The 26,582-nt window shown below is 39.1% G+C and overlaps 3 protein-coding genes across 5 annotated transcripts; 1 reads left to right on the top strand and 2 right to left on the bottom strand.

Moving 5' to 3' along the window:
- Window positions 1–1,152: 1,152 nt before the first annotated feature.
- On the bottom strand, window positions 1,153–13,728 carry LOC119729640 (U4/U6 small nuclear ribonucleoprotein Prp3-like). Its single transcript, XM_038202295.1, has 13 exons — window positions 13,314–13,728; window positions 11,392–11,510; window positions 10,935–11,099; window positions 9,771–10,039; window positions 8,789–8,879; window positions 7,855–8,046; window positions 7,512–7,613; window positions 6,942–7,107; window positions 6,572–6,715; window positions 6,112–6,211; window positions 4,843–5,075; window positions 3,749–3,832; window positions 1,153–2,970 (listed from the first exon to the last, which is right to left on the bottom strand). The coding sequence occupies exons 1-13, from the start codon at window positions 13,468–13,470 to the stop codon at window positions 2,756–2,758; spliced, it is 2,037 nt and encodes a 678-aa protein (XP_038058223.1). The 5' UTR covers window positions 13,471–13,728; the 3' UTR covers window positions 1,153–2,755.
- A 466-nt stretch (window positions 13,729–14,194) lies between these two features.
- On the top strand, window positions 14,195–22,192 carry LOC119729642 (complexin-4-like). Of its 3 annotated transcripts, none has more exons than XM_038202298.1 (4): window positions 14,195–14,299; window positions 16,055–16,161; window positions 17,124–17,296; window positions 18,120–22,192. In XM_038202298.1, exons 3-4 carry the CDS (start codon window positions 17,151–17,153, stop codon window positions 18,328–18,330), a joined length of 357 nt encoding a protein of 118 aa, XP_038058226.1. In that variant the 5' UTR covers window positions 14,195–14,299; window positions 16,055–16,161; window positions 17,124–17,150; the 3' UTR covers window positions 18,331–22,192. The 3 variants fall into 3 exon arrangements, with proteins under 3 accessions (XP_038058226.1, XP_038058225.1, XP_038058227.1); XM_038202297.1 differs by having other exon boundaries at window positions 17,120–17,296; XM_038202299.1 differs by lacking the exon at window positions 14,195–14,299 and adding an exon at window positions 15,692–15,710 and having other exon boundaries at window positions 17,120–17,296.
- LOC119729641 (isochorismatase domain-containing protein 1-like) lies at window positions 21,553–25,226 on the bottom strand. The gene is made up of 5 exons (XM_038202296.1): window positions 25,075–25,226; window positions 24,446–24,493; window positions 23,968–24,123; window positions 23,359–23,475; window positions 21,553–23,264 (listed from the first exon to the last, which is right to left on the bottom strand). Exons 1-5 carry the CDS (start codon window positions 25,204–25,206, stop codon window positions 23,118–23,120), a joined length of 600 nt encoding a protein of 199 aa, XP_038058224.1. The 5' UTR covers window positions 25,207–25,226; the 3' UTR covers window positions 21,553–23,117.
- Between the last annotated feature and the right edge of the window lie 1,356 nt (window positions 25,227–26,582).

Here is a 26,582-nt window from a genome sequence, read left to right as displayed (position 1 = left end):
ATCTGGGCCCAATTTCATAGCGCTGCTTAAGTTAGTAGAAAAGTTGTGCTTGCTGCTGCTTAAGCACTATTTCATGGCGTGGACGTGCTAACGGTTGCAAGTGCGCACATGGAGATTTCTATTGTAACGTCACTGATTTAAGCAACTGTTCCCTCTGTGGTTCAGCTGCTTTCGCTGTGCTTTATACTGCTTAACAATCTCTATGAAATAGACGGAGGCTCTGTTAGCAGAAAATCGGCTGTTAAGCAGCGCTATGACATTGAGTCCTGGTCGATTCAAAGTATTTTGTGTCCTTTAACAGTCATTCAAAGTAACATCACCTTGATTATAAAAGGACAAATGTACTTAAGTAAAATGAATGTACTCTTAACTTATCTCATACACTACCTGAAAGATAAAACATACCATTACCCCAAAAATGAAACAAACGTAGTACAATACATACATGCATATACAAATACCTGTTTCAGTGTCGAGGCATGTGCCATGTTGCGCTCCGTCACACTATTTTCTTACCATACCATCGCCATCACACATGATACATCTATAATACAGGTAGCAAAGCAACAACAGAAAACCTGTGTCTAGTTTTGGTGGGAAGCGACTTGTGGGCGGGGCCAACAAAATAAGCTGGGCGGGGCAGCTTGAGCTATAACCAGCTCTATTGGGATAACTGTGGGTACTTTTTGTTTTTTAGATATTTGCCAAGAAAAAAAATGGGATAAATCCTAGCTGGAGTAGCAAAATCAATGGTGGTCAAAAATTGTGAGTACTTTGCAGTAACGAAGATAGTACAAATTTTGCTCTTCATAATGCTTGTGTTATGAACTACGATAATAGGGGGGGGGGGCTGTGTAAAATTTTAAGATTTCATCATGGGGGCACATTTATGCCCACTCGTCTTATTTTGTTGCGTTTACATTAAAAAAAAAATTACAGTACAGAAGAGTCTTGACACTTTACAGAAAAAGTAACTGAATTAGGTGGCACACACATGAACTCAAGAAATTAGAAACATGAACTAAACTGTTTCTGCTTCAGCGAAGAAATTAGGAAAAACTATAAACATGTTTTTTTTCTGTTTTCTTTTTTTTTATAATTTATATTCAAGGCCTCCTTTTAACATTTTTTCTTACACGACACGTAATGTACATTCCGACACAGGTTTCAAACAACACTTGCTTATTTAGGTTGGCCTCAAGAAGAGTTTTTAAAAACGAAGCTCTTAGAATTTATCTCTACAACTTTCTGATAAAAAACAAAATGCTGCCAGTATCCTATTAAGCAAGTTATTGAACAGTAAATCCATGCAACTATACTTGGTTCTCGAATCATTTAGTTTTATATTGAGGGTTAATTTTGATCAGGGATTAAAAATGCAAAAAAATCCAAATACTTATAACCTCTTTAAAACAATAATCGGTCTTCTCACCTTGGAACTAAAATTGCATCTCTCTGCTTACCATGTGGTGTCGCATGGTATAAATGATCCTCTGCAGTCAAGGTTCTGGATGTGTGTATATACCGAGGTGTATAGATATATGAAGGTTCTGGATGAGACGAGTTCTAGAAAGAACCAGAGAGAAAGAAAAGGCTCAAAGCGAATCATGCTCTCACAGGATTGCTGGGGTAACAAGAACCATGCGTAGTGAGGCAAAGCATATTTTGTTGAGGAACCTTCCCCAATTCTCTGCAATCCTTTTGTTTTGTAGAAAAATGGTGGTATTTTTTTTAAACTTGAGTTTTAAGGGCCATTTCAATCCCCCAAATCCCCTAAAATTGAGAATTTTAAAACATCTAGGAGGGTATTTAAGGTTATTTTTCTTTTAACATTTGTCTTGATTTTTGGTATAAATAAAATGACATGCAAATTCAAAAGGTAATATACAATGAGTGAAGCAATATCTTCTGCTAATATAAATATTAAGGGGATTTGTAATATTTATTGGTACATGTAGTTACTTTTGTTGGGAAAAATTGCAAAAACAAACAACAAAACAGTTGTTACTTTAATTGTTCCTTGTTAATACAATGTGGGCTCTGAGAAAAATATGAAAACAAATACGAAATGCTCTTTACAATAAATTCTTCCATTTGTTTTTTAAATTCCAAGTGACCTTTTTCTGGGAAAGAGTTTACACAAAACAAAATTAAACTTGTAAGCAAATGAAAAAAATAACATATGATTCGGACTTGAGCCAGTCCAAAATACTTCCATCGACACGAGTATGTGAGCAAGTTCTGTGAAATGAGTTGTAAGTTGCCAAAATTTATTCTTGCAAGTAACCGATCCAGAAACATGAGGATTAGTTCTGGTCAGAGACAAATTGTTCAACCTGTCCCCCATAATACTCAAGATGTCATGCTATAGATCAGGTCCCAATATTCTGCTGTCCACAAAATTTGGAACATATTAGCCAACTGTTGGCGCATTTTAGAGTGTATCTGAAGGACTTTTTTCAAATCCCCTATGCATTTTAAACAATTAAACTTCGCTCTTCATTTCAATATATCACTTAGTATGACAAACGGGTGATTATGGAGTGAAAACACTGAGAGTTTCTACTGTATTCCGTTCAAAAATCTGTAACTCATAAGTAGCTCAGGCAACTCAAGACTCATTTTGTTGGACTGGGTCACATATCATTTGGAAGAAACCCAAAGAACCAATCAAACTTGACCGCACATTTTCCAGCAGGCTTTTGACAAGAATCACGTAGGGGAGGTGACCATCCCTCTTTGTTTTCTAAGACATTCACGCATCTTCCGTGGCCTCCAGGATGCGCTGTCCGTGGGCCAGGGCCCAGTAGTGCTCCACGCCGTGCTTACGGAACTGCTCCCTCGCCATGGACTCTGTTGGACACAGCTTGAACTTCAGCTCGCTGAAGCAGCGCTGCTTGACCATACCCCGCCACACGAGGGCGCACTTGTTGACTTTCGGCTCCGACTCATTGTCGGAGTCATCTGAGTCTGTGACAGAAAGAAAGATAAAGAGTAAAAGTTTGAATATCAATTTCAGTTCAGTTCATTATTTTTTGCGCTTATTCAAATCAAAATTAATCACCAAAAATACAAATATGTGAAAATACAATAAGTGGTTGATGACCGCCACACAGGCATGTTCCTCTTTCTATTTCCCCACATTTCCCTATTTGTGAGTACTTTTAAAGCACCCACATTCCTAGTGGTATAGACGAATCTAAGCACGTAAACACTGTACACTCATGAGGCCAACTTTAATGGCGAAAGCATTGTGCCTGGTATTTTACAAAACAACTGCCCCATGACAGCTTATCTGAATAGCTAGCAAAATACTTTCACCATTGAAGGAGGCCTCTGTGATAGAAGGTGTAGCGTGCCCAGATTAGTTTTTACGTGCAGTATGCAGAAAATTGGCATCACACAACAACAAATCAACTTTTGTGAACAAGTGCAAGAAAGTCTACAGTACACATAGTTGGTCATGATTTACTGATATTTTATTTGCTTTTGGGGGTAGACTGCAGAAATTCAAGAAATATTGTTTAGTTTTGGGGACAAGTTTGTGTCTCTAAGCGATGTATGATTTCAGATTACACCATTCTGTTAAAAAGAGAAACTCTTTCGCAAAAAAAGTATACATGCCAAACTGAAAATAGTTACACAATTTATTTCCCCACAGGTGAACTTCCGGAGCGCACGAAAAAATCAAAGGTCTCCGACTTTTGGCAAAAGGATAGAAAAGGCTAAGAAATTTGGGGTTTCTCACCGATATCGGCTCCTCTCTTCTTGTCTTCTCCCCATTTAATCCGATGCATCATCAAACGCTCAAACTTCCCCTGCTGTTTGGGCCCTGTCACCAAGACAAATATGAAATAAAACATGAAAATAAGACTCAAAACATCACTGGCTTTCACAAGATACAGGTGAAAGTTTCATGGGCTTAAAGCAGAAATTTTATACATAAGTTTGGGATAGTTTGATGTGCTGAATGAGAATTAGCTGAGAATCGGTAAAAAGAGAATAAATATTGCAGAACACATTGGCCAGGGGCTTTTTTTTTTAATAAAGCAAGTATTTTCAGTGCTTAGCAGCTCTCAAATATCGTCCCCGGTTTGTGTTATATGAAAACTGGAAGTCAACACTTCATATGAAGAGGAATCTCCCAGAGTGAAGCCATTTCTAATGTTGTGGCAAGGTAAACTTTGGCCCGTCTTAATTCATATCCGGGACAAGTTCCAGCCCAAGTTGTGGGTAAAATCATTCACTTTGTCTGGAAGAAGCTCGGCATTTGTCCCGGACATGTTCCAGGAAAATTTTCATCAGCAACTGCTTGACTCGCCAATACTGACAACTTCACTGTGGGCAGACTGCGGGGAAGTTGTTCAGAATTCTGCAACTTATGCCTGATACAATGTCCGCAACTCATACCAGATATGAATGGAGATGGGCCAGTAGTAACTCTTTGTGAACAATGATCTGATACATGTATATCTGCTTGAAATGGCACAAACTAGAGATGATGAGTCAATGTGGTAACCCAGCCAATAATCTTGCTCTGTCTAATAAACCTGTTTAGCCCATGTACTACATACTACTAAATTGTATTTTTTCACTGAAAAATCCACAAAACCATTGAGTGCTTGAGCGGTTTCGGGCAGTACAGGGAGTAATAGGCAGGGTGGTTTGGGGCGGTACAATTGACTGTTCCAGTTTTGTCAGAAGCACCGTCCACTTCACAGTCACGGCTGTGATCCGTCAAAATATCGTTAGCCGATCAGTCTATATATCTCGTTCCCAGAGTTAATTCTTGGCCCAAAAGCTACGCAGGATATTTTTAAGAGATTTTTCTTTTGATCCAACCTCCTTCGACGACCACCACGTTGACGTCCTTGTGTGAGATGGCCATTCCCGTCATGTGGAGCTGGTTGGAGTTGGCCTCAATCTTGAAGCGCTTGGCGGGATTACTGAGGTCTCGGATGCAGTAGACGGAGACGTGGATACCCGATGACGTGTCCTCCTTCAGTTTACGTATCTTCTTCTCTTTGCGCTGGTCGGCGGTCAGCTTGCGGGTGGCGTTGGCCTCTTCGTGAGTTCTAGATTGTGAAAATGTTGGAGGGGGAAGGAGGGTTATTAAAAAATAAAAACTCACCAAGATTACTTTTTGAGTAAAAAAGTAACCCATCAACCTTGTATCCGTCCCAAATCCTTCAGCATCTACCAAGGAAGGATTTTGCAGGATTTAGGAAAGCGCAGCCCAGTCAGTATGACTGTAGGTGAGGCTTCATGCCCCTCGTAAGTTACAATTTTACAAAAATATGACACTTGTTTCTGGTTCAGAGGAGGATGTTGGAGATTTCAAGGTGGTTTAGTTCGAGATCACCAGGTAGAAGGGGTTCACAATGATCACGTTTAAGCCAAATTTTGGGAAGAGTCATTGTGATATTTTTTTTAAAGGGAAAATACAACATTTGCAAACATCGAAAAAAAAAATACCAAATCATTTTGAAATACCTTGCTGGACTGTTAGTGAATGACAGTGTAAAGCATCATGTAAAATCATGGCACCTGGTATACTGTCATTTTCAAGAAAAGTGGTATTTTTGTATCAATTTCCAACGCTGATCGGCCGATCAGCGTTGGAAAAAAACTGGCTTTTTTTTCAAATACTGGCCCCAATTGACCATCGCACTTGTTTGCAATCGATTACAAACCTATGAACGGGTACGAGCCAGCTAGACTGGTTCCCTGACCTTACAATTCCTTAATGTATGTAAACTGCTGTGTTTCTTCTTATATGGAGTCAGGGAACCAGACTACAGGAAAATGATTGTTTTTCTTGGTTTGTATAGCATTTTCGAACCCAAAACCTCAAAAAAGTCAGTGTAACTATATTTGATATATATTTCCAACCCCCCAATTCCATCCATTTCTGAAAATTACAGTAAAAGCAAATGATGTATATTCCCTTTAACGAGTACATTCCAATCTATTTATTTGTGCTTTTTGCTAAATACCAAATCTTATACAGAAAGCAAATTTCAAGTGTCGAGTTAAAAAAAAATTTTTTTGACACAAATGCATGAACATTTTCACAGACTAAAAGTTGTTTCTTGTGTCTTACAAGCCTACCTTTGTCTTTTTGCCATCTGAGCTCGGACATGAGCCTCTACTTTAGTCGGATCCTGCACCGCTTCGTTGCCCAGGACACGCATCAGGTTGGCCATTCTCACTACAGGGACAAACAAAACAGTGAACAAAATTAGCATGAGTAGATTCAGCACCGTTTTGTGCTCCTCTAAAAAAATTTGAACATTTTTCAACTTTCTGCAGAAAAGCGAGAAAATATGAGAAATATAGGCGAGAAATAACTAATTGTCCTTCATTTTAAAAATTACAATTTTTTTTTACCAGTTTCCAGAAACACAAACTTCAACATTGTATAGTTCTTCTCCTGGTAATCACAAAACAAACTTTAAGTTGATGAAGTGGTGGCTTTTAACAATTATTTTTAAATTCAATATATTTTTAAATTCCCGTAAAGCAATTCCACGTAAAGAGCAAGTACCCCCAAACCTTTGAAGTTAATTACCTTTTGGTTCAGGCGGAGGCTCCAACCCCAAGCGGACCTTCTCCTGCTGTTCCTTCTGGATCTCTCGTCGGGTCTGTCTGCGGAGTTTCTTTCGCTCCTTCTTGGTCAGGTAGATGGGCATGGTGACTGTCGTGGTCATCTCAGCTGTAGATAGAGGTAGGGGTATCAATTTTTCAAGTTACCTTACATTTTGGTCTTTTTTTTTTTATTCCTCACCAAGTATCGCAATAGATTTCCATAATTCCAGATTTCCATAATTTCATATTTCCATAATGTCATACATCTGTAGTTCCGTAATTCCGTAATAACAACATTATCAATATTAATTACATTCACGTCCCAAGTTGAAATGATTTGAAAGCAACCTTACCAGGAGGATTCATCTGGATTGGATGTTCTACCAGGTTGGTGATGCCCACGTATTTCTCCGTGGCCCCCTTGCTGCTCCCTGCCTCTTGCCGCTTGCAGTCCCGGTAGGAGTCTCTGGGTAAGATGAAGGTGTCCCACCACTCCGTGTCTGGTATCTCACCTTCTCTCTGTGGTTTGCCAATGTAAGGTGAAATAAATCACTGATGGCCTTTGGTCTTTGCCAGACCAATGTGAAGGGGGGGGGGGTGGGGGGGGGGACCAACAAATTTGCATACCGACCCTCTGGCCACATTACCACAGCAAAATCGGAAATAGGGGGGGGGGGGAATTGGGGTGGACAACATGTGACTAATGGGGGCGCTGTTCAGAGCAGATCTTGGACACTCTCGGACAATATACGGCCCTATTTGCTGTGGCATATTTGCTGACAAACAAACGATTTGCCAACAGGCCAGTAATATAACATTGCCTGCTTTGATTAAGAAATGTTACAGAAACGTTGAGGCAGCAATGAAAATATCATTTGAATGATGCTTTGGCCAGTAAATAAACTTGTTACGATTAAACTTACCAATTCTTTTTTAGGTGCAATGAGAGCTAGTTTCGTTGCTGACGTGATTCCGGTTTTCTTCGCTGCTTGAGCAATCTCGCTTTGAAGTTTTTCAAGCTGGGACTGTAGATCAGAAGCAATCAAACAATTACATAACAAACAAAAAACCCAAATATATTCCATAAATCTATGGCTTATCTAAATTATTTAAGGAAAAGAGTTTAACCACTGAAAGTTGAAACTTGGTAGAACACTTTATTTGTGGCTGAAACATGAAACATTTGAGGGCCAGCAGTGCCCAACTCCAAATAAATAATTCTGTACACCCGGAAGAAGAAATTCTCTGACGGTTATCTAGTCCTACCTTGGCTCTAACCCTCTGGGCTAGCTGCTCAAACCGTCCCCTGTCGTGGAACTTGAATCCTCGTCGGGTTCGCTGGGCCGGGGCCTGGGCAATGCTGGAGTCGAAGAATTTGGACGCTTCGCTGACGGCATCCTGAGGCTTCTCTGCTTGGTTAATCTTGAATTCTTCTCTCCTCTTGGCACGGATATTGGCCTGGGATAACCAAGAAATATATCACAGGCAAAATTCCATTATATATACACAACTACTGACTACTTTGAGGGATATAGTAAAACTATCCCCCTGAGGTAATCAACCTTGGCTGCTATGTCTCTCTCCTCTTGGCTCGGATATTGGCATGGGATAACCACAAAATATATCCCATGCAAAATTCTTTTACACACACAACTATTGATGTGGTATAGTAAAACTATCCCCCTGAGGTAATCAACCTTGGCTGCTATGTCTCTCTCCTCTTGGCTCGGATATTGGCATGGGATAACCACAAAATATATCCCATGCAAAATTCTTTTACACACACAACTATTGATGTGGTATAGTAAAACTATCCCCCTGAGGTAATCAACCTTGGCTGCTATCTCTCTACATAGTATTTCATAACATTACATCAATGAAGAGAAAAACATAATGAATATTAAAACTCAATAAATCTTCCATTTTAAAGTTGAACAAATAAATTGACTAGAGCAGGGTATGAACCTGCGACCTCCGGATTGCCGTTCTGGTGCTCTACCAACTGAGCAATCCAGCCCTATGTTGGCGATCCCCATTATGTCAATGTCTTTATTCAAGACTATAATAAATTATTATAATCTACCAATACATCTTTGACAGTTAAGGTGCATATACTGATCACTTGAAGTGTTTAGGTGTACAGACTTTGATGTCTTATTAGACGCCATTACTGAGGTGCGCTTGCTCATCGAGTACTTACCTTTAATGTCGGCACCCGTTGCGTTAGTGTGATCTCCTTGCCGGATGCATCCACGGTCACACCCTTCTCATTCAAAATCAGAGGCGTGGGTCTGTAACAAGACAGAAATTGAAGACAACATCAACTACACATTCAGTGTCAATCCTGAGCCCTTTGCATGTTTCCCACATACCCTGTTAAAACCAACAGAACCCTACAATAGCAAACTAAACAATCCAACAACTGGAATCCACTGCTTGAGCTCCTAAAAATTCACCAGACAATAGTGGCTATCGGCTGTTGCCAATGATTGATGTTGGTACCTGCTGCTTCACTGGATTTGAATTGGACAGCCATCCCAGACAGCTGAGCGATCAAGCAATAAAGCGTCTGCACTAGTTAGCAGGTAGTTGGTTCCAATCTCACCCTAGTAAGCTTAAAAACTTGTTCTCAAATTCTCTTTTGCTCCACTGAGCATACAGTGCTCATCAGGAAAGGGCAAAACTGGTATTAAAACTTCTCACTCCCTGATAAAAATGTCTTCAGAAATCGTTGATTGTGGAAGCCACAGGTATCATTAATTCAAATAGGCCAGGTACCCAGGTATTAAAGCTCAGTGATCAAATGGTTAACCCTGCAATGAAAACATGCATTCTGAGCCATGCTGTTACTTGGGTCGATATTGGTCAAGTGACCCATTGGTTTGTTAAAAGTATACCAGGGAAAGTGGAAGGAAACTTTTGTGACCTTTTAAACAGCAGGAGGGTTAAGACACCTGCACTTGAAAGAAGATGGTCCTAGGTTTGATTCACACCCAAGCAGGCAAGCACAATTTTTGTTCTCACAACATCGGTCACAAGAAGAGATGTATTGTGTGCCACGACAGGCCTTCTGGACCAAATCCCCTAAAATCCACCAAAATGGGGCGATGGATTTTGATGGAGTTGGTGTGGTAAGGGTTAAACTGGTAAGGAAGAACAGAAAGTATTAAAATTCTACTTGCTTTGAGACCGGCGTAGGAGGTTTATCGCCAGTCTGCGGTCTCTCTGCCTGCTTCATGCTGACGCCAGCCAGTGCCTGCTGGAGCACCAGCTGCCCCAGCCCTGCTGTGGCCATGGAAGCCTGGATTCGGCTCTGAATCTCCGCAGCCCGTCTGGCTTTATCCAAGGCCTCGTTCATCAGGACCTGGGAGGTGGGGGCGGCAGGGGGAGGGGCAGGTGGAGCTTGGGGTGGTGGGGGTCGAGGCTGAGGCTGAGGCTGAGGCTTGGAAGGCTGTCGCCACAAAAAAAAACAAAAAACAAATATTAGGGAGATTATTGTAACACTGTAACATATGTTTAGATGCATTCAGAAATCAAGACAACAAGGCAAGGTAAATAGAGTTTGGCCAAAAAAAGAGCAAAAAGGAAGGTTATTTCTATACCCTTCATTGCCAATCCCTCCATTTGAGGGGTGAGATTGAGAGAAGTTGAAAAATATTCAGCAGAGGGCCCCAGAGCAACCTACAGTCTATGGTGTATATTTGTATGAATTTGACTTGAGGCACCCCTAAAATAGGTAAAAAACACTTTTACAGGTTAAACCTCAGGAATTCCAAATTTCAAAAGGGATTCTGTAAAATCCTGAAATCAGTAAGAATCCTGACAAAAAAAATCCTGCAGCAAGGAAAAATGCTGACAAATCTCACCCCTGCTATGCCTAATCCATCCACTCTAGAATAAACATGTACTCTGAAGAATTATTGCAATGTATTATTATTTTTGTAAACAACATTTAGACGAACGTGCTCTTGTCATCATGTGGAGTCATATCAGGAGTTGTGTATTACTAGATTTTACATGGTGCTTTGTTAAACTGATACCAAGTCCTGAATTTGTCAAAATGCTACTTATTCATGCATTTGATTTTTGATGATTTGCAATGGTCTGGGTTGATGATTGGTCTTCAAAGTTTTATTTTGGTTACAAAATCGCGGATTCTTCAGAAGAGCTCAAGCACTATAGGCCATTAGCCTGAAATGACCTAGAAGGAGAAGGAGAAGAAGATAAAGAAACATTTAGGTTTAGAGGTGGGAGGAAACCTTGGTAGGTTATTCCTGGGGAAAATCCACAGAATCAGGACTGAAAACCAAGTCCAAATGTTGATCCTAAGCTGATTTGACACGTACCGTCTGGTCTCGTTTGGCCATAATCTGCAGTCTAGCCGTAGCCATCATCTCTTTGATCTGCTGGGGAGTCCACTGCTCCGCGACTGCCGGCTCCTCTTCGGAGATATCACTGCTGTCAAACCTCGACTTGAGCTTCTTAGGTTTGAGATCAATGCCATCCTCATCCTAAAAACAAAACGTGAAAATAGGAAAATTAATTTTGAACAGCTCTGACCCACCTAGTTTTTTTACATTTCAAAATGCTTCCTAATTTGCATACTATCCTTGCCACATGCAACACAGTGCATTAGGTGTAAAAGTCTGTGGGACCTTGTTGCATTGAGCTATCAACACCAGTAAAACTGCCAAATCTGAAACAGCTAGTCCCATTGAACAATGCCACTGTTGCATCATGCTGCATGTTTTCTGTACTTATCCTGTGCGAGTGATGTTTAACATTCAAGTTACATTCGCTTACTTTGATTGACCTCTTTTTTGCTTTGTGTTCATCGCGACTGCTGTGGCTCCGCTCGATAGCTTCAAATAACTTCTCCACAAACTTGGGTGCAGATTCTTCAATCAGGGGTTTCAACAAATCTAAAAACAAAACAATAGAACACACATCATAGTATTAACTTAGTGATCAGGTGATGGACATTCTGTATACATAATATACATAGCTGGTTCTTTGTTTAAAAACAGGGGGAAGAATGCAGTGTCCTGATGACTTTTCTCACCATGTTTACCCTCAATGATGGTCAGCTGGGAAAAAATATTGCAACCTCTACAATGCTCTAGCCACTTTTTTCTTCATATATCATCTCAATGAAGGTCGTTCATTGCAACAATGATAAGACATGAATCTGGGACTGAGAAACATTTCCAATTTTCTTGACTCTCCATTAACTTTGTACACAATCGCGGAAGTGGTGTCAGGTTGCAACATTTTTTCCGTCAGCTGTTGCACTTGCCTAACGTTAGGTGCCTGAAAAATACCTGCATATTTTTAAAAGGGAAATAAAGTCTCAGATAACCATTCGGCAAGGGCTAAAGTCAAATCAGGTCAGGGAACCAGACGGTCGACATGGTCAACTGCCGGTGTAGTGTGAATATCCGACTCCATCCTCATGACATTGGTCATGTTGGTAGTATTGCGCTTGCGTAAGTAGGCCTACGATAATATGCTATTTTTAGGATCTATGGGAGAGTGACCTGTCACGTGTAAGGTATATGATAAAATAAAAAGGAGTCAAATTTTCATAGGAGTCGGATTTTCATTATTATGACACCCATGACACCGGCCTGTGCTACCATGGCTACGTACGTTACTTAATTTAATACCGGCCGGCAGTAGCTGGAGTTACCCAGCCCTGAGTTTTATCATATGGGTTGTCTATAAGGGCTGGAGCGTATTTTTCTCATAAGTAGTAGTATATTCAAAAAAAATTTGGAAAATGTTCAATTTTGTCCCCGTTACACACTAATTGCAACTGCAACTCACCCCAAACTTGCCTGGAATAACCATTACACAGGTCCTTGAAGTAAAAAACGATCCACGATGAAGATTCAGCCTACAATTGCAGTGAAAACAGGAGGAATAACCGCTAACTTGACAACCTTTCAGGCATGGCCAGGACTGCTATGGAATTGTGCACACAAAAAAATTGTGTACAATGAATGGCGGCGGTCGATTACCACCACGTACAGCTCGCTGGTACTACGCGTTTTTGCGGTCGGTGCATGACGTACGTGACGCGGAAGCGTAATACCCGCTGACTGTTTCATGCATTAAGAAGAGGTTCACTCGCATCACAGTGCGGTACTGGAACGGCAACCGTCGAGTAAATAACACTGCACTACGAATGCACGATAGCCGGCCAACTCGACGGTTGCCGTTCCAGTACCGCACTGTGATGCGAGTGAACCTCTTCTTAATGCATGAAACAGTCATCGGGTATTACGCTTCCGCGTCACGTCATGCACCGACCGCAAAAACGCGTAGTACCAGCGAGCTGTACGTGGTGGTAATCGACCGCCGCCATTCATTGTACACAATTTTTTTGTGTGCACAATTCCATAGCAGTCCTGGCCATGCCTGAAAGGTTGTCAAGTTAGCGGTTATTCCTCCTGTTTTCACTGCAATTGTAGGCTGAATCTTCATCGTGGATCGTTTTTTACTTCAAGGACCTGTGTAATGGTTATTCCAGGCAAGTTTGGGGTGAGTTGCAGTTGCAATTAGTGTGTAACGGGGACAAAATTGAACATTTTCCAAATTTTTTTTGAATATACTACTACTTATGAGAAAAATACGCTCCAGCCCTTATAGACAACCCATATGATAAAACTTAGGGCTGGGTAACTCCAGCTAGGCCGGCAGTAGATAATTTAAACTGAACTTACCAACTGTTTTTAACTTTGTCATTCCTTTACCAATGCAATTCAGGGCGGCAATTGTTACGCTGGGCTCAGAGAAACCTAAGACCTTTCGCACGATGTCATCAACCGTTGGACGTAAATCGTCCAAGTCACGCTTTGACAAACCCATGGGGGCCGCCATGTTGAAAATATTTTTCGAGCTTAACGTTACTTTTCAACTCTAGTGTTTCTTCATCAGTAATTGATATTCATAGTCCATCATACATCTACCCTCAGAAAATGTATTCAAAAATACATCCGTGGCCTTTGAATAAAGGAAATGTGTTTTCAAAGACGAAAAAAATGAAACTTTTCTGAGACACAAGACGTTTAGAAACGACACAGTACACGGCATCGACGTTACTTCACGAAGGTTAACGTTTTACTAGGCGTGATACGATTGGATCCGATTCTGTAACGAAAGGTAAAATACATAACCTTATATTCAAATTTTATGTACAGAAAGCTCAAAATAGGATTTGATACAACATAATAATATGTTAAATGTAATAATTGGTATTTAAAAACAAATATGTAGTGAAAAAAAACGAAAGAATATTAACTTAAATCGTGTTTCTCCCAACAGAATTGTAACCAATCGTTGCAAGCGTACAATGCAGAGGTAACTTATAGTGTATCGAAATATATTGCATTTATACTCATCGACTAAAACAATTCGAAAGCTTTTATTCTCATCGACTACAACAATTCGAAAGCTAAATCCCCTTTGTATGCTTTATAAAAGTAACTTCGAAACAATACTTCAATTGTGTTTACTTTGAGTTTGAAAATTGGCTTGGTGTTCAGTATTACATTTACAACTTTCATGACACCACTTTTTATTTTGCATCACCAACTAGTGATCATTCCCAGGGCAAATTTCTATCCACATATAAATAATGTACGGATGAGCGAAAACTTGCGTCATCATACGAGGTTGGACATTTGATGAGGACGAAGCTGACTCGTTTGTGAGTCGCAATTTATTCATTTTATCTTGAAACTTGAAGCGATTAATTGGCTTTTATATTTGCCGCGCTCTGAACAGGATTCAATATAGGCTTCTGTAAAATCATTGTTATTTTTGGGAGATTATTTTCTGGCAGTTGGAGCATCGTTTGTGTGATGCTGTGACTTGTGAGATTTGGCTAGTTCAGAGTTTGTGATACTTTTCGAGGGGCGTGGCTGTAGAATGGGGTGTAGAATTTTCCGGATCGTAACTTTTGTGGGGGGGGGGGGGGTGGCGGGGGTTGAAAAAGCGCCTCAAATGCCCATCTGTTTTGATCAAATGACAAATGGTTAGGGAATTTTGCAGTTAACTTGGTTCATTTGTGGTGTAAAACTGAAAGAAAAGCTAGAATTAGTAAAAGCTAAAACAAAACATTTTTTTTGGAAAGATTGGAGACTGGGAGTGGGAGATTTGGCAACACTTTTAAAATTGTGTGTGGCAGTTTTGATAACCATTTTGCCTTGCAGTTTGCTTTGGATATATATATATATTTTTTAAATCATTAGCATGATCAGGCAAAATTACTTATTCAGTTATTGATAAATTAAGCTTTTTTAAAAGTAATTCATGTATGATGTAACATTTATTATCACCCAATGAACTGATGAAAAAAAGGGAAATCATAGTTTAGGACCCCATTAGGCATTAGAATGAAAAGACACTTTTATGTTAAGGAACTAATAATAACTAAAGTAGTAAGTTAACCAGCAGGAACAGTAACTTTATACATTTTGGTTTGCTAAACTACCATATTGAATATCAGCAGGTTCATTTTTTTTATTTATGAGAAAAATTATGGGTTAAAATGATGACAGTACTTGAACTGCAGTGACTCGCGAATCTGTAAGTGCTAAAACACGTAAAAAAAGTCACATTTTCTTCCAAAAATGGCCTACTAAACACAATTTTAAAAAACTCTACTTAATCTCAATAAAAAAAATACTGCTTGGGGCTGCCAAAGTCTTTGTGGAAAATTTGAGTCATTTACAAAAGTCATTTTTGAACTGAATTAGGAAAAAAGGGAGGTGTCCTCAACTACAAGATTACCAAAAAACAAAAATGATGGCAAAGTTTGGTTTAAATACCGGTTTACCCATAACAATTTAACGTAATATAAACGCATACGTATACCTTTTGTTTTCAAAGAATTTAACGGAGCGAGTATTCATTCATGCATGCACTATCCAATGCAGACTGTCATAAAATAAATGTACTGGTACAACCTGGGTATTTAGAGGACATGTTTGTACATGTACATGTACTACTGTGTTTGTCTGCTACAGCGTGTAATTAGGCAGAAGGTTACTGGCGAAAGAAAAAGTACATGTTGCGTCAAACTGATTACTCATTTATGCATGGTTCGGCCCACTTACGTGAGTATCTATGCATTTATAATTGGATCAAACACAGTGACTATATTCTACAGTGATATCTGTGGAATATAGGATGACTAAGTTTTCAGAATGAGAGAAACCCGAAACACAGCCATATGGTGCAAAATTGTGCGTGGAAGGCTTTCTCTGTAAAATACGTCATGCCACGGTGTATTTCAGACACATCCGTCACCACGGATACAATTTTTAATTGCTGGAAATCTGCAAATGACGCAGAGAAAATATAAAACTTTTTTTTTTAATTATGATGTTATTTAATACATCTGGATTACAGTTGTATCGTATACATTTTCTGGAAATTTCTGTCTCCTCTCATTGGACAGGTACCTGCATTTATAAGGTGATGGTGTGTCTCCCGTTTCCATAGTTTGTGGGATTGTATGGAGCCAGCAATTGACAAGTGAGGAGTGCAGTTTGGTTTATATGCAAGGTAAGGTCAAGTGGCTATTTGAAGTTTTTTTGTACTAGTCCAAGCACGGATCCTCTACACATAACAAAAATAAATGACTTCCCCGTATTTCTGGGTACATGAGTGATACGGACCTTTCGCGTCGTGCGTGCACATGCGCGAGATGTTCACAGGTGCCAGCTAGCTGCACGCATTGTTCTACATGTTCTATGCTGTCTACATGTTCACAAGCTTAGATGAGTCGTTTATCCTTGTGTAGAGGATCCGTGGTCCAAGTAATACTTTGGGCAAAATGCTAAAAGTTTAATTAATAGAGTAAGCATATTTTCAAATAATGTTCATTACATGTACATCAAGATGTAGGGAGTTTTAACTTTTGGGGGGGGGGGGGGACGGAGGGGAGGAAATATGTAATATATATGTTCACCCTTCCTCCCTATGATTTTTATCTGGATTACAATAATTTTATTTTATATTTTAATGTTTTTAATATTTGTTTATTTTTATCCTTTGTAGTCTGGCGATAGGCCAACATACCAACAATATTGGGTCACAAGTCAATTTCTCAGATTTAACATTGAATCATATGTGACGTTGTATGTCAAAATCAGGCACTTAAGGGCAAGAAAGCAAGTTTTGAGTTATTGCAATATTAGTAAAATATAGACCTTGCTCTTTCAAACGCCACTTTGTTTTTTTAAACTTTTCCAAAGCGAAGTTAGTAAATTTTGAAATCGGACTGTCTGAAATGTCATGCTAATTTTGCGTCATTTCAGGAGAAAATCTTGGACACAAGTGTCATATTTTTTTTTTAATTACATGAATCTCTAAAGTGGTTTTTTATGAAGTTTCAGTTTGAAACTTTTAAAGAACATTTTAAATATTACCAGCATCACAAATTTCACCAAAAAATATAAAAATCCTGAAAATCATTTTAAGAGAGGCATTCATTTACCACGCACTCTATTATCACAACCAGATAGAGTGTCCCAACCACACACGCTGTCACCATGGATATGATGGGCAAGGCCTTGGTCAAGAACCAAGTATCCAGCATCACTAAGACTATCGGTCTGTCCGGGGAGGAGAAGAAAGAGGATGAGCCGTACGACTACAAACGAGAACAGGATGAGGAGGACAGAGCTGCCAGGGAGAAGTAAGCATTCATAATCCCATCTTAAAAATTTTGAAATTCATAACGAACCTTCTCAAAAGACCATCCAAGGAGGACAAGCAAAATACACAAGAGGGACATCCTACTAAAAGACAAAGACCTACAAAGACCTATAAAGGCCAAAGACTGAGTGGTATGCACTACATTTGCAATGTTCCAAGAGCGCAAGTGGGATGATGAAATTATCTTCAAGCAAACTTGATGCACAGTAAAGACGGAACACGCGCAGGCTGGATCGACACGAACGTTTCAGCAGTTATCAAATGCGTGCAGCAGGAACAGGGCGTGCATCTTAGAATAGCGTGATATTTGCTGTGGTATATGGAGTGTGGTATATGGGATGCCATGGATCGACCAATCAGGATCAGGGATTCCAGTTTACTTGAAGACAAAAAGCAACTAACGGGGTCATGTATAAATGTGAGAATCATGACTGTCAGCATTACACTGCAATCATGCTTTTTTGCCCCATTTCAGTTTTAGCCCAGTTGCAACTACATGTACACATTTTTCAGTGAGCAATTGATGATGCCCAGAGCATATTGTGTGATTTTTTTTCAAATGGAACCATCGTTAAAAAAATGACCGGTGGCTTAGCCAGGTTTGGGATTTGTTTCTTGGTTGAAAATATTGTTAAAAGGCAGATGAGCTGCCGATACTGGTTGTGAAGTGCTCCGTTTCAGTTCCTTGAAAAAAATAAACAAAGACAAAACAAAACAAAACTGATAAAGAAATTTCTTCAGAGGTCAACTTTTGAATGTTATCCATTCATCATCTTTTTTGTATTGTTGTCATACTTTTTTAGAGCCAAGCGGGATGAAGCCCAGCTGAAGAAGAAAGCGGAGAGGGCAGTGGAACGCAACAAGATGCGGGAGAAGTATGGCCTGAAGGAATCCAAGACAGACCAGAAGCTGCTGGACAGCAGAGACCAGCTGGGGAAAAGCTCGTCATCGTCGTCTGCCAAGGACACGGGCAAAGGCAAAGGAAAAGACGAAAACAGCTGCGTGGTCATGTGATCATCGGATTGGGATCAGTGTTACCATGGTGACGAACCGTACAATTTTGAGACGGTTTGAAAGATTTGAGGATTGTCAACTCACGCAATTTATTAGACAGCACATCACCTCAGACGTAGGCTGCGACACACAAGGCATCTAACTCACAGTTGGCATAGTGCCAATTCTACAGTGTGGCATTAGTTTACTTGCTAAAGATCACCGATTTAGAGAGAAATTACAGCATGTGTGCAGATTTGTGTGCGCCGCTATTTGCTCAATGGCAAAACTGTGATAGAGCAACCAGTATTCAGATATTGAAAGATTATTGGAGGAAATTGCCACGTGCACAGTTAGTATGTGAAGATTGAAGACATGGCGAACAGAATGCGTGAACCTGCAGTGTGTCCTTTGCATGCGTTTATGTAGAGCGCCCTCTTGTGTTCACGGACGGAGTCATACAGCGAAGGACAGGGATGTGGCTAAGACTTGGTCAAGTGGCATATTCTCAGTAATTTAGTGAATACTTTTTGCCTTTATGCTGACATAAGTCAGTGTTTCAGGGAACGCAAGGCAGCCATAAGTTTTACAGTCTCACCAATCTATGAAATAGGAAGTCAAATTGCAGAAATGGTTGAATGGTTGCATTATGGACTCAGTGCACAGGTATGAAGTACCCCCTCAACGGTAACAAAGAGAGAATTTGGACAGACCACTGGAATGGATGTTGGAACGCATTTATTTGTGATCACATAAAATGGAATCAGTTGCGCGAGAACCATTCCGTGAACGTGGTGTGCCCTCGTGCTGGAGTTTGAAATTGAAAGGGTTTGGAAAAATCACCGTCTACTGTTCGTGAACAGAGTCCATACTGATGAGTGGTTTAATCAGTCTCATTCGTTTCAGGGTCTACGCACTCAATTGTTATCGTCTGACATTCAATGAATGGCACATCTTTGCATAAAATTCATCTCGACTTTGTTCATCCCTTTGACGTCTTGGTGGTGTCTTTTTCTGTACCAAAACAAAAACTGTTTCGACTATGCAATATAGATTTAGTTGTGCAGGGGTCGGGATGGTATTGGTGTTGAAAAAGCCCACAATGAACAAAAACTTAAAAACGACTGAACTTTTCTCTCAATTTTGCTTATTGGGAACACTGACAATGTGACAAACACTCATGCATATCCCATGGGAAAGTATCTCACTCATTCCTTGCAAAATTTTTAAAGTCATGATGTAAACTTCATCAGAAGTAAGCATATCTCAAAGGGCCTCTGTGAAAGTGTAACAGAGAAACCAAATTGTAATGTGTGAAAAGGACTAACAGTAGATGTTCGTGCAAGTAGATTTTATATTTTGGAATGATGCTTCAGGTAGGTGCTTTTGATAGGAAGTCTTCCGCGATTAGTTGTGCCTTACAAAACCTTTTGTCATATGAAAACCTCAGATTTTTTTTCTTGATTGTTACGCAAACCTTTATAAAAGAAATTAATGCAAATGTGCCAATTTTAATTTTGAGGAGTTTCTGAACAAAAAATATAGTTTTCCAATTGGAGGTAGAATCTTTTGTTTTGTAAATTATATATTAAAGAATAATTTGAAATAGTTGAAGATGCCTTCAAATATGAAAAATGTGAAGGTGCCTGGAACTGTTTGCTGTGGAATCTAGTCTTCCATATTTCCAGAGCTGGAAAAAAAATTATTTGGATGTACATTTATTTGGATTGAATTTAACGTCAGGCTCGTTAATTTCAACAAATGATAACATTGGCGATAAACACAATAACACTGTAAATATATTACGCATTTAAACTCACTTCTTCAGTTCAATCTACCGGTATTAGCTTTTTCTAAGGTTTCATTGGAATGATCTGCAACCTTTAGTGTTTTTTTATTTATTTATTAGGTTTGATAAGAAGAAAACAATGTTTAGTTACGACATTTTTTTGCCTCATGCTGTATGTTTTCCCAATGTAATTTTTTTTTTATACAAAAAAAGCAGAGAAACACGAGTTCAGAGAAACAGATAGTTATTGTAAAATCACTGAAGTGCATTTTAGAAATGGTTTGTATACATGTAGACGTCACCGGTGTGTTTCTGTACATTTATATTAGGAAACTGCAAAATGGAAATTTATTGCAGAAATGAAAAATTAACGAGATCTCAATTAGTATGCACAACCAATTGGTGAGTCAGCAACATGATAATCTGAAATTGATGAAGGCTTGTGCAGATTTATTGGTATAAAATTTAAAGACTGAACGATGTTGATGAAATGGATGTACGTACATGTACATGTAGGATATTATGTTGGACCACATCTGAATTACATGGCTACGGCTAGCAATGACACATGCACCTATGGAAGCGGCTACAGTCACTTCCCATACTTTGCATAGACTTGTGCGCAACTGCTAGCCACAGCCAAGTCATTCAAACTCGGAATTGCTATCACTGATGAGTTTTAACTTAGCCCTTGGCGAGCTGGCTTGGTATCGGGCTGTTTAGAAACTGCAAACTATCAGCTGGACTCGCTACTTTTTTCTCATAAATGTTAAAAAGCCATTATTTCCCCTAAAGCTCAGATGTGTATCAGATTGCATCCGATTTACTTGATTACAGCTGTAAGACGTGTCTCTGTGAGGAGTGGATTCAGTAAATGCTGGCCATACATGTACATGTAGCTTAGTAACTTTGACACAGCCTTACTCTCCTGTATTGAAAATCTGTGTTCTATGTCAAGTTGCAAAACAAGGGTGATACTGGGGAATTGGCGAACTGATTTTCATGCTCATTGTTTAACCCTTTAATTTGGATTTTATTTATTGTGATTTATTTAGCAAGAACTTCACATTGCAACCAAAGGCACAATTTTGTTTCAGGGCGTACTGAAAATTATGAATATCAATTACAATTTTGAGTGGAATTCATGTTAACTGTGGCTTGCTTCACATTGCATTTTATAGTTTTTTGCCACATTTCATTTTCCTGAAATTACGGCTTACAACAGAAAAACAAGAGCCACAGTTTTTTTTCCTTCCCAATAAATAAAGTATGTGCCTTATCAATGACAGAAACAACTGCCTTTGGGAAGATTTTTTTTTAAATTTTTAATGTATGCATTTTGATAATGTTGCACCCTCAGTATCAAGAAGTACAACCATGACCAGACGTGTGATATATGCATATTCATATATTTCCAAAATATTTTTTTGACAGCAAAAAAAACGACCTTAGGGTTAAATGTATTAAACAAATATTTGGTTTATTCAAGAAATGTGGAGAACATGATGTCATGTACCATGTGTTTGTAACTTGTATCTGTTCAATGCTGAAGCAGACATATGAGCCAAGTTATGTAGATTATGCAAAAAAACTTGTCTATTAATGCATGATTTATTACTAGTTACAATTGGTTGGATATGCTAAATAGTCCAAACATTTAGCGCTGTCATTGTCTTTTCCAAGAAGTGACACAAAGTTGTTTTAACCGTCTGACGTAGATACTTCAGTTACTAGTCTGCAAGTAAAATTTTGGAGAGAAAAAAATCAGGATAAGTTGTACCTTTTAAAGAGTTTTTCTGGTAAATTTTACCAACATGACATATAGTGTTGGTTTGACCAAAATCGTAGATTTATTTTACACATTTTTTTTTTTAACTTGTCAAATATGAATTGCTGCTACTTTATGGTTTTTCGAAAAAAATTGGTGAACGATAACTCCTTTTATACAATCTATTCTTGCACTAAATATTTGTTGAGCCTCATTTTTGCTGATGGTCTATGCATTTCTGTAAAGATAAAGTATAATTTTATAAAAAGAGATGGAAATTTTCTATAAATATTAAGCATTACATTGAATAAAATATGATTATAAAATTCCAAATGTTGATGTGTTTTATTCTGTTATGTTCAGGAGGTTTGGTGAAAAAAGTACACGAACGTTGGTACATTACAAATAATCAAATAAAATTAATGATTAAGTTGATATGACACTCAAGAAGTCCATGACTTAGTTCAAACAATTATTAACTTGGGATTTTTGGAACAGAAGCAGACAAGTCTTCAGAGCATTGTTCGTGTGTCCTTAAGCAATCATGTTTACCACAATTTGGTAAAACTAAATGCATTGAGGAAGTGAGTTGTAGGAAAATGGTCATTTTACAAATTTGATTTAGACAGGCAAGCGTTTTATTTTTTAATCTTGAAAAATAAAAGAACATGCAAAATGTACAAAATACACATTCTGTAGCAGGGAACAAATCAATAGATCCTTGGAATTTTCGTTTTAGTTTGATATATTGGAAGAGACTGTTTTCTGAGCTCTTACGATCATACTACCTACTCCCCACTCTCCCATCGGCTTCTATGTTATTTGATTCTGTTTGTTTACCAATACTGTCCTCTTGCAGTGATACTACTTCTAAGCTCTTCTTGGCATACTACTTACTCCCCACTTGGGCCACTCTCCTATCGAGCCTTCTTGTTACTTTCCTCTTTTCAAAATTGTCTCAAAGTTTACTTGTGCAACCACATAATTGAGGAGGAAGCAATGTACACAGTCTCATTCTGATACTTTCTATATTCCATACAAAATTACCCAATATTATCACTTCAGCAATACAGCTCTCAAATATTGAAGAAAAGTATTAAACGTGTAAAAAATGACAGTGAAGATTAAGCATTAGGCATGATCTTTTCACCTTATAACTTTTTTTTGGCTGTGTAGAAAAACTCTTGTCAGTGCATTTGGCACTTCACAGCTCTATGGACTTGACTGTATACCTAAGAGTACGGATGACATTTATAGATTAGGCGCAAGCCCCGAGACCGGTGCTACAGCTTTGACCAGAGCCTGAACCTCCTTGAACTTGGGATGCTTGGACTCGCCTAGCAGCTGGAATATGACGGCTTCGCTGGTGGTGACTATTGCTCCGGCCTGCCGAAGTCTCTGAAAAAAGAATAAAATCAAGTTAACCACAAAGGGAAAATATTGCATAACATGCTCCAGAGATTTTTGTCTTGCTTTCATTGCTGTGGGTTACCTCATATGCAAACTGTCGATCCATCATGCTCCTTGAAGAGCAGGCGTCTGCCACAATGTGAACCTCCAACCCCTTCGCTAAGAGATCCAGGGCAGTTTGCTGAACGCACACATGGGCCTGTAGAAAAAGAAAAAAAATTCCATTTTCTTTATATTTATTTTCTCTATATTTATTTTCTATTGTCTGGGAGAGAATTGCAAAAAGGGAATTAGTATTTTTAGAATGATATAATTTTTCACCAGGAAAATTTCAATACTGGATTTTCGAACGAGATAGCTGACCCTCACAATCTCGCTGGGTGAGTAAAAGACATCTGCACTTGTAGGCAGGAGGTAACGGGTTCGAGTCCCATCCAAGAAAGCTTGGGCAAAACCCAGTATTTTGGGCACATTACTCAATGTATACAGTACTAAATGTATACATGTAGCTCTAAATTTATTTCAATTTATTTGATATAAAACAAGAACTATTTTGGGGTCTGTTCACAGAAAATTGTAGATCCACATCAACTTAAAAAGGGGAAAATGGGTGGGAAAATGAGTGGGGAAAAGCAGGAAAAAAATACCAAGAAAAGAAGAATGAAGATCTAAATCGTTAAAACCCACTCACCTCAATCCCAAAGAGAACAACTGATCTCAGATTTGGTCGCTTCTGCAGTTCCTCTTCCACAGGGGGCAGGACCATAGAGAACTTAGTCTTGGGAAACACTCCCACTGCGTGTGTAATGTCCAGATCGGACACAGTGCTTCCAAGACCTTTTGGATACTAATTCACAGGAAGAAAGACAAGAATTTTATGAAATAAAAAAACAGTAAATACTTGTTGGTGATTAATAGCCAAAGGGGTGTGAAATATTGGGGTTTTTTTCTTATTCTTTTAACAGCACTTTTGAAATTTTAGCAGTGTTGGGTGGCAATAGTCATTGACAGGTAAATGTATCAAAGCTGAAAAAAACTTGTAAACATCCAATTGTTACTTTCAGCAATTTTGGGTCCCCAATGGTAAAAAAATATTGGAGGGATGTATCATGTATTTCTGCAAGTTCAAGATCTGAAACAAAAAAAATCTTTTTTTGATATATGCTCACCTGCTCTGTAACAATCAGTGGAATTTCCAAAATCTTTGACGTTTCTGTCTGCAAAAAATAAACAAACAAATAAATACATTTTGCAAAAATAGTATGTAACTGGTTTACATAGACCTACTTAGGCCAAACAAAAAAATGTACCTGTTTCTCGTCCCCGCCCACATCCTTTTTCCTGCCACATATTTATTTTTTAATTTTCTGATATTTTTACCATCAGAAATATCTTGTAAAACTTAATAATAATATTTGTTTCCAACATGTTCTTGACATTACATGAAAACTAAAAGTTTGAAAAGGGGGGGGGGGGGAATAATTTTCTACCGGGAATTACAGAGGGTGAGTGTGCTCCTTATTACTTATTTATTTATTAATCTAAAGGGTAAATAAACTACAAAAAAAGTCTACATGTTCGGGTACATGGTTTAAGTGTGGCCTTTATTTACGGAGGTAGTCCAGTAAATTGGCCACATTTATGGGGCTACGTCAGGTTGCAACATTCTTTCCCCGCTTTTCTGTGACAAATCATCAAATGATCAATTCAATTTCAAACATGTCAAAATAAAATGCGAACAAATACGATCTAAGTTTAGAAGCTGTAAACGGCATTACTCCCGACCTAATTTCCTTACCAGCCTCTTTGCGACTTCCACTATATCCGAAAAATACTTAATAGCAGGTTTGAATTTCTCCTGCATATCGCACAGGAAAAATACGGTCGATTCCGCTGCGAGGTTTCCCAAAGTTCTCATGGGGGCTGCCATCTTGATTTTGCAGTGTTCTATTTCTGTCACTTAGAGGGCGCTATCACAGATAGCACATCACAGCGTACGGTCGGCGACAGGTATAGGTAGCGACGCGCGGTCTGGATGATCATGAGGAATCGGACCCTATCAACGCAACTACAATTGGAGCTTAACTTTGAACTAGCACCAATCTTTATGAGGAAACTGTAAATTCGTTGGATAAAACTGACTAAACGGGCAGATTACAAATTTAGACTCCGTAAATTGCGGCTTCCGAGACGAAGTTTGTCACATTATCCAAACACAACGACTGAGATTTCCTGCTTCGGAAGCATTATTAGGATGACAAAATTAAACTGCCGGCGTTCAGAACTGCAAGAACAGTTCATCTGTTTTTTGTTTTTTATCAAAGTGACATGTTAAAATATAAGAGCGACTGAGTTCAATAGTAACATCTTCGAACAGAACTATATGAAGGAGGCAATGGTTTGACCGTGCGTAACACAATGTATGGCATAGGCATAATCTTTATCATCTTCCATCTTATCAGATCCAGAACAACTCAATGTGGTAGAAAAACCGTGACATCGCCCTCTTAAAGTTTCCTTGTAGCTTCATTAGCCTACCTATTGTGCAACATTGGGAACCTTATTTCTTTTTTAAAAGTCACTTGAAAAGAGCACTATGGTCTTTGGCTTCATGATAATTTATTAGAAATTTGTCTACACCTGGCACGCAGCGGCGTACTAGCGGGGACCCGGGAACGTGCCGCCCCCCCCCCCCTCCTCTAGCGGATGTCTGTGCCCCCCCCCCCCCCCGCATATAGTGCCCCCCTTAAAAAATTGATGTACCCCAGGTGCCCCCATGACAGCGTAGATGCGCCGCTGACTCCCGGCCCGGCCCCGTGGTGACTCAATTTCTATGAGCACGCGTTTTGTTCATCCTGCATGACTTAGGGGTCAACACTTCCGGATTTCACAGGCATTGGTCATGGTCATAAGGTTCAGTTTTTTGACACAAAAAGCTTTGCAACGTCTTGTCTTTCTTTCACAAACATTTGTGGGCAATTATACGAGGGGTCACCAGCGCATCAAGCTGGACATTACGGTACGGTGGATACAAAGAAACACAATATCAGCCTATAAGTTTTGGAAGATAATCGGACAATACAGCGATAATGTTAACAGTTGCCTGTGTATGCAGCGTGTCCTTTAGTCTGAAAATGACATTTTTAAAATAGATTTCTAGTCTAAGTGTCGTGTGGTCGCGGTAAGCCAAATTTAGGTGTGGGGTGGGTGAACCCTTTTCCCCCACCACATAGAAATTTCGCTCCGATGCGGGAACATATTAAAAGCAATGCCTTTAAATGATTTAGACCTGCAACAATTGCGGTT

Source organism: Patiria miniata, unplaced genomic scaffold (assembly GCF_015706575.1).
Source record: "Patiria miniata isolate m_02_andy unplaced genomic scaffold, ASM1570657v1 HiC_scaffold_21, whole genome shotgun sequence".
In the NCBI taxonomy this organism is placed as follows: domain Eukaryota; kingdom Metazoa; phylum Echinodermata; class Asteroidea; order Valvatida; family Asterinidae; genus Patiria; species Patiria miniata.
The sequence above is the reverse complement of the archived record's forward strand: the minus strand, read 5'-3'. Positions and strand labels throughout refer to the sequence as shown.

What these genes read in the sequence shown, in the direction of transcription:
- LOC119729641 (XM_038202296.1), bottom strand. Translation starts at nt 25,206, where the DNA reads ATGGCAGCCCCCATGAGAACTTTGGGAAACCTCGCAGCGGAATCGACC. An exon ending in TGGAAGTCGCAAAGAGGCTG is followed by an intron (nt 24,494 to 25,074) that starts GTAAGGAAATTA and finishes TATTTTTTGCAG; the next exon opens with ACAGAAACGTCAAAGATTTT. An exon ending in ATCGACAGTTTGCATATGAG is followed by an intron (nt 23,265 to 23,358) that starts GTAACCCACAGC and finishes TTCTTTTTTCAG; the next exon opens with AGACTTCGGCAGGCCGGAGC.
- LOC119729642 (XM_038202298.1), top strand. Translation starts at nt 17,151, where the DNA reads ATGGATATGATGGGCAAGGCCTTGGTCAAGAACCAAGTATCCAGCATC. An exon ending in GACAGAGCTGCCAGGGAGAA is followed by an intron (nt 17,297 to 18,119) that starts GTAAGCATTCAT and finishes ATACTTTTTTAG; the next exon opens with AGCCAAGCGGGATGAAGCCC.
- LOC119729640 (XM_038202295.1), bottom strand. Translation starts at nt 13,470, where the DNA reads ATGGCGGCCCCCATGGGTTTGTCAAAGCGTGACTTGGACGATTTACGT. An exon ending in TGGCCAAACGAGACCAGACG is followed by an intron (nt 10,040 to 10,934) that starts GTACGTGTCAAA and finishes TTGTGGCGACAG; the next exon opens with CCTTCCAAGCCTCAGCCTCA. An exon ending in CGTGGTGGTCGTCGAAGGAG is followed by an intron (nt 3,833 to 4,842) that starts GTTGGATCAAAA and finishes TCTTGGTGACAG; the next exon opens with GGCCCAAACAGCAGGGGAAG.